The following is a 10,468-nucleotide window of genomic DNA, read 5'->3' as shown; positions in this document are numbered from 1 at the left end:
GACATCCCCCCGGGGGGCTGAGCCCATCCCGACACCCCCCAAGAGTGGGGACACAGCTCAGAGCCACGGGGGGAGCCCCCCAGTGATCCCCACACCCCCAGCCACCCCAGGGAACACACAGGTCCCTGTCCCCATGGGCTGGGAGTGTCCCTATGCTGCCCCCCCTTATGTAAAGCCCTGTGCCCACCTCCCTGAGATGCTCCGTGGTTTTTTTTCCTCCCTGAGCCCTAATCTTTGCCATCTTGGGCTAATTGGATTTCCTGGGTCACATGGCAAGATAAAAAGTCCCCAAATCCCAAGGTCCAAAAAAATCAGGTTATCCATGGGGAATTAAAGGAGAGAGCGGGGGGCAGCCTGCCGTGAGCACCCACCGAGGAGCACTGCCTGCTTTGGGCACCCCCAAACCAGGCTCTGGAGTATCTACCTCGGCTTCTTGCCATTTCTCCTGTGTCTCCACTGCTCACCCTCACTTCTGGGGTGTGCGTGGCATCCTGCCTGAAGAGCTGGAAAAGCCTGGGGACCTAGAGGAGCTTGTGGCATTATTGGAGGAGGACGACGAAGCAGAAGACATGGGGAGCGGAGCGAGTGCCGAGGACAAGGAGATGGCCAAGAGGTCCAAGGAGCTGGAGAAGAAGCTCCAGGAGGATGCAGATAAGGAAGCCAAGACGGTCAAGTTGCTGCTGCTTGGTAAGGGTTGGAGGTCGCCAAGAGATGTCCTAACCCTGGGGATGTGGTGTTGGGGATGGGGAGGTGGACAGAGAGCCTATGAACCTCTGGGCTCCTCCTGCCCCATGCCTTGGATGAGCCACCATCAACCAGGAGAGGTTGTCCCACCACCTGGGGTGTCCCTGGGAAGAGCTGGAGGTAGCACCAGCAATTTGGGGTGACAGGGATGAAGGGGACAGTGTGGGGACAGGGAACAGGGCATGGGGTCCCACCATGGCACATCCCAGTGGGGTCAGGACGAACCTGAGGAGCTGCTGCCACCAGCACTCCAAACCCTACTGCTGGGTGCTGGGCAGGAGGGGACAGTCCCTTGGGGGTCCCTCTGCACCCCACTGGGACAGGGGGGTGACCCTGCGGGGCAGGGGCTGGTGGCAGGGCCTTATCCAGGTGGGGGGGCCTGGGGTCAAGGCGATTAGCACCTAATTCTAAGCAGCTTCCTGTGCTGCCCTAAGCCGCTTACGCCCCGAAGCCATCACTGCCCGTGGGGGCAGGAGCTGTGGGACCTCAGGGACCCCCACCCCGAGGGTCCCCACCACCCTGAGGGTCCTCACCACCACGGGGGTCCCCAAGCTGTGGTCCCACATGGGTGCAGAGGGGGACAATGGGAGGCCAGGCTGGAGGTCCAGGCAGGGATAGGTGGTCTGGTCCCCATGGTGACATCAGGCACTAAGATGTCCATCCCACCCTTTTCCAGGGGCTGGAGAGTCAGGGAAGAGCACCATTGTGAAGCAGATGAAGTGAGTATGGCCTGAGCCCCCCACAGTGAGGATGGGGGTCACCAGGATGAGTGGTGGCAGGACCTTGGTCACCCATGTCATGCTGGTGGTGGCACCCTGTTGGTTCCCAGCATGGGGTTGATGCTGGGAGGGGAGGGAGGGTCACATCTCTGGGCTGAGACCACTGTGCCACTCCAGATCATCCACCAGGATGAGCTCAGCCCTTGGGCAGAGGGTGGCAGGACCTTGGTCACCATGTCATGCTCGTGGTGACACCCTGCTGGTTCCCAGCATGGGGTTTATGTTGGGAGGGGAGGGAGGGCCATACCTCTGGGCTGAGGCCACTGTGCCCCTCCAGGATCATCCACCAGGATGGTTATTCGGAAGAGGAATGTATGGAGTTCAAGGCCATCATCTATGGGAACATCCTGCAGTCCATCCTGGCCATCGTCCGTGCCATGTCCACACTGGGCATCGACTATGCTGAGTCCGCCTGCGCGGTCAGTCAGGGTGGCACCTCCATCCCACCACCCTCCCCGTGCTGTGGGGCTGGGGGAGCTCCTGGAACCACAGCCTGGTGGTGTCCTGAGGGCTTTTGGGGGCCATGGCCATGGGTGGGCTGATGATGAAGGTCCCTCCTGCAGGATGAAGGTCGCCTGCTCTTCAACCTGGCTGACTCCATCGAGGAGGGCACGATGCCTCCTGAGCTGGTCAACTGCATCAAGAAGCTGTGGAAGGATGGGGGTGTCCAGGCCTGCTTCGACCGTGCTGCCGAGTACCAGCTCAACGACTCGGCGGCATAGTGAGTGGGGACACCACGGGGGGACACCATGGGACCAGCCTGGGCACCCCCAGGTGGCTCCATGCCACTTCCAGCCTGGCCTGGAAAAATCCAACTCCTCCCTGCAGCTGGGAGTACTCCAGGGGTGTCATCCTCCATCCCACTGGTGTCATCCTCCATCCCACTGGTGTTATCCTCTATCCCACCAGTGCCATTCTCCATCCCAGCAGTGCTATTCTCCATCCCACTGGTGTCATCCCACATCCTCCATCCCACCAATGTCATCCTCTATCCTACCAGTGCCATTCTCCATCCCAAAAGTGTTATCCTTCATCCCAGTGGTGTCATCCTGCATCCTCCATCCCATCATCCTCCTCCATCCCAAAAGTGCCATTCTCCATCCCAAAAGTGCCATACTCCATCCCACTGGTGCTGTTCTCCATCCCAAAAGTGTCATTCTCCATCCCCCCAGTGCTGTTCTCCATCACACTGGTGTCATCCCACATCCTCCATCCCACAAGTGTCATCCTCTATCCCACCAGTGCCATCCTCCAACCCACAGGGGTTATCCTCTATCCCACCAGTGCCTTCCTCCATCCCCAAAGTGCTGTCCTTCATCCCACTGGTGCCATCCTCCATCCCACTGGTGCTGTTCTTCATCCCCAAAGTGTTATCCTCCATTCCATCAGTGCCATTCTCCATGCCCAACCCATCCCAACGGGGCTGTTCTCCATCCCTCATCCCACCAGTGCCATTGTGCTGTAGCCTCCTCACCCTGATGTCCCTGCAGCTCCCCAGGGATGTCTCCACAGCCTCCAGGGATGTCACTGCTGCTTAGTCCCAATATTTGGCAGAGCTCAACCCTCCAACCATACCCAAAACACCTTTGGGTGGGGAAGGGCATGGGCAGCCCCTCAGCAGCAGGTCACATCCCCTCCTGTCCCCCCCAGTTACCTGAACCAACTGGACAGGATCACAGCCCCCAACTACCTCCCGAACGAGCAGGATGTGCTGCGATCTCGAGTGAAGACCACAGGTATCATCGAGACCAAGTTCTCCGTCAAAGACCTGAACTTCAGGTGGGTGGGAGCTCCCCCATCCCATCCCCTCCTGGTGGGACTCCCCCAGATCCCATCCCCATGATCCCCCCCCAGCCCCAATGCCAGGGAAAGGGGTTGGAGTGAACCTGGAAGGGGTTTGGGCTGAACCTGAGGCTGCAGGGACCACAGGATGGTCTATTCCTGTCTTCACCAAGGATGAGGTGCTGGGACTGTCCCATGGGGGGTGGCAGGATCAGGACCAGGAGTGTCACCCCCTCCTCACCCTTGTCCTCCCACAGGATGTTCGACGTGGGAGGGCAGAGGTCGGAGCGCAAGAAGTGGATCCACTGCTTCGAGGGGGTGACCTGCATCATCTTCTGTGGGGCGCTGAGCGCCTACGACATGGTGCTGGTGGAGGATGATGAAGTGGTGGGTTGGGGTCTCAGGGGTGCTGGGAGAGGAGGGGGAGAGGAGTGGGAGGCTCTGAGGGACACTCAGCACCATTGGGTGCTCTGGGTGGGCCAGGAAAGGAGTGGGAGATGCAGGTTGGAGTTGGGTCCTGCCCTGTTCCGCCCAGGAAAGGTGGTGATGCTTCCTCTGGGTCATGGATCTGCCCATGAGGAAACTCCTCAGTGCTCCCAAGAGTCACTGGAGAACAGCCAAACACACTGGAGCAAACAGACACCGGAGCAAAGCCAAAGGAAGGGCAGGAAGAGCAAGGAATGGGCTAGGATGAAGGAACATCCAGTGCTGAGGAGACTTCTTGTGCCCTCCACGGTGGGCAGAGAGGGAAGAGGGGCAGCTCCCACCCTCCCAGCCTGGGCAAGGATGGCACGAGGGGATCATCCAAGGGCTGTCCAGTGAGGGATTCACCGGCAGAGCCTTGGGAAAGCAGCTCAGAGGGAAGAGATTGGAGAGGAGGAATGTGGCAACCCCAAAATGGATCATTTCATGGAAGAAACAGGAGATAAAGGATGAAGATGAGGAGATGAGAAGCTGCTTCCTCCCTGGAATCTCCTCCAGGTGCTATGGATGCTGCCAAACCCCTTCTCTGGGAGCTGGGTCAGGGTTGGGATCCACAGCCAGGCAGGAGCTCACAGCTCCTCATCCATGTGCAGAAGGAGAGAACATCCTGCCCATGGGAGCCCTTGGGAGATCCTGGAATGCTTCCCTGGCACAGGATTTGGGCAGAGCTGGTGCTGTAGGTGCTCTGCTCACCAAAACCATATGGAAAAGCTGCTACAATGGGAAGCTGGATGAGGGAAAAGCATCACTGTGACCCCTGGAGAACCCACAAGGATGGAGAGGATCCACTTTCCATCAGGAGAAGCCTCTCATGGGATTTGCTCTGCCTGGATGGATCCTCATTTCCTCGCACAGGATTTGGGCAGAGCTGGTGCTGTAGGTGCTCTGCTCACCAAAACCATATGGAAAAGCTGCTACAATGGGAAGCTGGATGAGGGAAAAGCATCACTGTGACCCCTGGAGAACCCACAAGGATGGAGAGGATCCACTTTCCATCAGGAGAAGCCTCTCATGGGATTTGCTCTGCCTGGATGGATCCTCATTTCCTCAGGATGACCCCAAACCAGGATATGCCACACCTGCTCTCAAACTGGAGCTTTCCCTTCTCCCAGCTCCTTTCCAAAGTTGTGGATAACAGCCAGAAGCCACAGCCCAGCAAGAGCATCCAGCAGCATCCCCTGGAAAATGGGAATGACAGCTCCAAGCCCTCACTGTGCACCTTCCTAACAGGCCACAAGGTTTCCATGGATAATTTCCCAGTGAAATCACCATAATCCTTCATTTCTGACAATCCCAGGAGAGTTCAGAGTATCATGCTCCTTAACCTGAGTATCACCTGGATTTATTTCGGAGTGGGCAGGAAGGACTGGGACAGGGAGGAGAACCACCTGGTGCTGTGGCAAAGAGGGAAAAGCTGTTTTCTTTGGAATGGGAGGGTTGAGGGGCTGCAGGGACCCTGAGGGGGTGTCAATCCATGCTGTCCCTGTTCCCACAGAACCGGATGCACGAGTCCCTCCACCTATTCAACAGTATATGCAACCACAAGTTCTTTGCCGCCACATCCATCATCCTCTTCCTCAACAAGAAGGACCTTTTTGAGGAGAAGATCAAGAAGGTTCATCTCAGCATCTGCTTCCCAGAGTATGATGGTGAGTCTGGACTTGGAAGAGGATGGGATAGGGCTGGGAATGGAATGAGGGTGAGGAGAGTTGGCTCCATCCCAGAAAAAGGGCTGGGGAAGGTGATAAGGATGAGCAGAGTTGGCTTCATCCACTTAAAAAAGGGCAGGGGAAGAGGAGGGAGATGAGGATGAGGATGGTCAGAGCTGGCTCCATCCCAAAAAAAGGGCTGGGGAAGGGAATGAGGATAAGCAGAGCCAGCTGAATCCCACAACAAGGACTGGGGATGAGGATGATCAGTCAGCTCCATCCATCCAAAAAAGGGCTGGGGAAGGGGATGAGGATGATCACAGATAGCTCCATGCCCTCAGAAAAGGGCTGGAGAATGGGAGGGGGATGAGGATAAGGATGGAGATGGTCAGAGCTGGTTTCATCCCAAAAAAAGGGTTGGGAAAGAGGATGATCGGAGCCAGCTAAATCCCAAATAAAGGACTGGGGCAGGCAATGAGGACAGGGGCTGAGCAGTCAGCTCCATCCTAGAAAGGGCTGGGACAGGGGCTGAGGATGATCAGAGCCAACTCCATCCCACTCCGTGACTCAAATCCCTGGAGGCTGGAGCAGAGGAGAGGACAGACGTGGCCTCGGGAAGGTGCTTGAAAGGATTGAAAGGGGATCAAAAGGAGTTTGTAAGGGTTTTGCTGGGAGTGGCTGTCCAGCCCTTCTCCTCCTCCTCCTCCTCCTCGGGGCTCCTCCTCTCGGCAGCGGCTCAGCAGCTTTCCCTCCCTCCTTCCACCCTCCCCCGCAGGTCCCAACACGTTCGAGGACGCAGGGAATTACATCAAGACCCAATTCCTGGATCTCAACATGAGGAAGGACGTGAAGGAGATCTACAGCCACATGACCTGTGCCACAGACACGCAGAACGTCAAGTTCGTGTTCGACGCCGTCACGGACGTCATCATCAAAGAGAACCTCAAGGACTGTGGCCTCTTCTGAGCCCCCGCGGCAGGTACGGGCAGGGATCGGGATCGGGATCAGGATCAGGAATGGGGCGGGAGCGCAGCCAGAGCCGGCCCGGGGGGCGGGAGGGGGTGAGGATGAGGATGAGCAGAGCAGGATCCATCTCCAGACAGGGATGGGGAAGGGGATGAAGATGAGGAAGAACAGAACAGGATCCATCCCAAACAGGGATGAGGAAGGGGAGGGGGATGTGGATGATCACAACCAGCTTCATCCCCAAAAAGAGGGCTGGGGAAGGGGATGAAGATAATGAGGAACAGAGTTGGCCCTGTCCCAAACAGGGCTGGGGAATGGGAGGAGGATAAGGATGAGGAAGAGCAGAGCAGGATCTGTCCCCAGGAAGGGCTGGGGAAGGGGATGAGGATGATGAGGATGGTCAGAATCAGCTTCATCCCCCCAAAAAAGGGCTCAGGAAGGGGAGGGGGATGAGCAGAGTGGGCTCCATCCCCAAAAGGGTTGGGAAAGGGGAGGGAGATGAAGATGAGGAAGAGCAGAGTTGGGTCCATCCCCAAACAGGGATGGGGAAGGGGAGGGAGATGTGGATGATCAGAATCAGCTTCATCCCAAAAAAAGGGGCTGGGGAATGGGAGTGGGATGAAGATGAGGAAAAACAGAGTTGTCTCCATCCCAAACAGTTGGGGAAGGGAAGGGGGATGAGGATGGATGATCAGAATCAGCTTCATCCCCAAAAAAGGGCTGGGGAGGAGGATGAAGATGAGGAAGAGCAGAGTTGGCTCCATCCCCAAACAGGGCTGGGGAAGGGGAGGGGGATGAGCAGAGTCAGCTCCATCCCAAACAGGGAGTGGGATGTGGGAGGGGGATGAAAGTGAGGACAGTCAGAGCTGGTTCCATCCCAAAAAGGGCTGGGGAAGGAGGAAGGGGATGAGGATTAGGATGATCAGAATCAGCTGAATCCCCCCAAAAAGGACTAAGGAAGGGAATGAGAATGAGCAGGGAATGAGAATGAGCATAGTTGGCTCTATCCCCCCAGAAAGGGCTGAGGAAGGCTGATGAGAATACCCTGAGGGAATTCACACGATATTCCAAGGGAATCCCACACACACTCTGCTCAGCCCTTTAGCTCAGCATAAAGTTTTAATTAGGGTTTATCACCCTAATTAGGGTTAATCACCCTAATCCTTGCACTAGCCTGAGCAGCAGCCAGAATTCCTTCCCCTCTCCCTCCTTTCCAACCAGCTCCTCCCACAGAGAACCTTTGGAACTTCCCTTGGCCCTGGATATTGTTGGAAAAGCAGGAAAAACTCAAAGATATAAACCCTCTGTCCCCCTCTCACCCTGTGGGGACAAGCCAAGGGGGCACTTGGGGACCCAAACTTGGGGTCTGTGCACCCTCCCAGTGGGGACATGGTGACATAGGGGATGGTGCTGGGGGAGATGCTCCATCCTCATCACCACAGGGATGAAGGCAAAAGGACAAGGTGACATGAGTCCCTGTCCAGGGATCAATGCTGATAGAGATGCTCCATCCTCATCACCACAGGGATGAAGGCAAAGGGGACAAGGTGACATGTGTCCCTGTCCAGGGGACAATGCTGATGGAGATGCTCCATCCTCATCCCCACAGGGAAGAAGCCACAGGGACAAGGTGGGGTGGGAGATGCTCCACCTTCATCCCCACAGGCAAAGGAGCCAAGGTGACACATGTCCCTGTCTCCTGTGCTGGTTTTCCCCCTTATATCCCTAAAATTCCCCCTCCAAGCCCTTCCCTGGCTGTGTTTAACTCCCTGCTTTCTCCCTCACTCCGTGCCAGAAGAGGAGAACATTCCCACCTGACTGTTCTGCTGAGCAGAGCCAAAAGGATGATCCAAGCCCCAATCCACACATCACTCGCTCCCACTTTTTCTATGACCTGCCCAAATGCACCTCCCTCCGAGCCCAACCTCGGGAGGGGCTGAAGCTCTACTTCCTGCTCCCTGGCATGGCCATTTCCTCTTTTTTTTTCTTTTCCAAGGGAAAATCCCTGTCCTCAAACCTTTTCCAGGAGGTTTGACACCAAGGAGCACAGGATAGGAATACTGAGGCTGTTTGGGATGTAGGGATGGGCACTGCACTTAGATCAGAGCTGGGTTAATCCAAGCTGGAATTTCTGGGGAAGTTGGAGGCTGAGTTATCTCTGAGTTGCTCCTGGGAACAACCTCAGTCCCTCCTGGAATCAACCTCAGACCCTCCTGGAATCACCCTCAGTCCCTCCTGGAATCAGCCTCAGTCCCTCCTGGGAACAGCCTCAGTCCTTCCTGGGCATACCCCCAATCCCTCCTGGAACCAACCTCAGCCCTGGGAACAACATCAGTCCCTCCTGGAACCGACCTCAATCCTTCCTGGGAATAACCCTCAGTCCCTCCTGGAACCAACCTCAGTTCTGGGAACAACCTCAATCCCTCCTGGGAATAACCCTCAGTCCCTCCTGGAACCAACCTCTGTTCTGGAATCACCCTCAGTCCCTCCTGGGAACACCCTCAACCCTTTGGCAGGAGAAATCAGGGATTTGTGGGGTTGACTTGTGCCCTAACTGAAGGGAATTGCTCAGGGAGGAGGGGCTGGGAGAGGGAATTCCACCTGCAGCCCAGAAATGGGCTGGAAAAAGAGGAAATGGTTACTGGAAAGCTGTTGATTCTGCTACTTACAGCTCTATTTGCTCTCTCTGTAAATAAACCCTAGCTGAGGCCTGTATCCATCCTCTCCCTGTTTCCTGCAGACATTCCCTATCCAGCTTCGTCAAACTGTAGGAAGACACAATAAAGGAATATGCATGATGTGAATGTCCTTCATTTCTCCCATTCTCTGCCTCATTCCTGTGTCCCAGAGCTCGGAGCAAGGGATCTCTCCCAGCCTTTGCAGCCATTCTGGACTGTGCATGGATATCCTGGATCTCTGGATCCCACCTGGATCCCCACAGGGATGGGATGGGGATCACCAGGCCATCACCATCCCAAAGTCCTTCCTGGGGAGCACCAGGTGGGATGAAGTTCCTGGGGAGGGTTGGATGAGTTATGCCATAGAGTAAAGCCATTCCCTTCCACTCCTGGAATTCCTTTCCTGGAAGGGAATTGTCAGTCAGGCAGAGACCAGAGAGTTTGGAAAAGATTCCAGAATAGGAATCCACTCCCTGGAGCTGCTGCAGGCACCACGAGGCTCCCCCTGAGGTGTTTCCAAGTGTCTTCAGAACATTCCCACCTCCATCCCAGAGCAGAATTCCCATTGGGAATTACAATAGGAAGTGAGATTTGGGCTATAAATAAGCAGTAATTATCCATAATAATATCCATAATAATCCCAATGGACAACAGCATTCCTAGCATGTTCCATCTGTGCCAGCACCACCCAAGTCCTTGGGAGCAGCACAACACCAACACTTGTGAGTGATAAAGCACCAGGAATGTTTCTATTCCAAGAATTCTACCCCATTCCCATCAAAGCTTTTCCCTTCCTTCTCCAGCTAAGCAGAAAAAAAAAACCAAACCAAAACCAGGGGAAACTCCTGGGAAAAAAATGAAGAAGAAAGTGGAGAAAAGGCTAAAGTCTTTACTCACCATTTTAATACTGCCAACAAGTCTAACAGATCCAACTGTACACAGGACAAACTGGGAAGAGAGTCTGGATGCAGCCCTGGAGCAGCAAAGGAATGCACAGACTGGGCAGGGACAGCACTCCAGGGAAAACCATGGCAAACAGGGATTTGGCACCACGAGGACAAAGGAAAGGCATGCTCAGAGCTGGGGCTGGGCAGGGAGGGCCATGGCAAAGGCAGCACAGGATTTATCCAGCCTTTTCATCCCAAAAAAAAGCACAGGGATCAGTGGGTTAGGAGCCACCCAGGGTGGGCTCAGCTCCTGAATCCAGTTGGGAATGTTCCCCATGGAGTTGGGGTTGTGCTGAGCATAAATCTCTCCCAGTATCAGCAGGAGCCTTTCCCAAAGCCTGGGGAGGAGCAGGATGGGAACAAACCACACATGGAAAAACAAGCTGAAGCTCAAAGGAGCCTTTGGGAATTACAGAACTAGGAAATCCTGCCCAGCCCAA

General features: G+C 55.6%; 1 protein-coding gene across 2 annotated transcripts; it reads left to right on the top strand.

Annotated features, from left to right (window-relative positions):
• Positions 1 to 462: 462 nt before the first annotated feature.
• On the top strand, positions 463 to 6,411 carry GNAT1 (guanine nucleotide binding protein (G protein), alpha transducing activity polypeptide 1). 2 transcript variants are annotated; one of them, XM_009071250.1, is made up of 8 exons: positions 463 to 687; positions 1,421 to 1,463; positions 1,801 to 1,942; positions 2,087 to 2,244; positions 3,174 to 3,302; positions 3,563 to 3,692; positions 5,284 to 5,437; positions 6,213 to 6,411. In XM_009071250.1, the coding sequence occupies exons 1-8, from the start codon at positions 570 to 572 to the stop codon at positions 6,401 to 6,403; spliced, it is 1,065 nt and encodes a 354-aa protein (XP_009069498.1). In that variant the 5' UTR covers positions 463 to 569; the 3' UTR covers positions 6,404 to 6,411. The 2 variants fall into 2 exon arrangements, with proteins under 2 accessions (XP_009069498.1, XP_009069499.1); XM_009071251.1 differs by having other exon boundaries at positions 570 to 687; positions 1,801 to 1,929; positions 2,074 to 2,244; positions 6,213 to 6,403.
• Positions 6,412 to 10,468: the final 4,057 nt, after the last annotated feature.

Source organism: Acanthisitta chloris, unplaced genomic scaffold, assembly GCF_000695815.1.
Source record: "Acanthisitta chloris isolate BGI_N310 unplaced genomic scaffold, ASM69581v1 scaffold7553, whole genome shotgun sequence".
Classification (NCBI taxonomy): Eukaryota; Metazoa; Chordata; class Aves; order Passeriformes; family Acanthisittidae; genus Acanthisitta; species Acanthisitta chloris.
Note: the sequence above shows the minus strand (reverse complement) of the source record. Positions and strands in the feature narration are given on the sequence as shown.

What these genes read in the sequence shown, in the direction of transcription:
- GNAT1 (XM_009071250.1), top strand. Translation starts at nt 570, where the DNA reads ATGGGGAGCGGAGCGAGTGCCGAGGACAAGGAGATGGCCAAGAGGTCC. An exon ending in GGTCAAGTTGCTGCTGCTTG is followed by an intron (nt 688 to 1,420) that starts GTAAGGGTTGGA and finishes ACCCTTTTCCAG; the next exon opens with GGGCTGGAGAGTCAGGGAAG. An exon ending in GTCAAAGACCTGAACTTCAG is followed by an intron (nt 3,303 to 3,562) that starts GTGGGTGGGAGC and finishes GTCCTCCCACAG; the next exon opens with GATGTTCGACGTGGGAGGGC.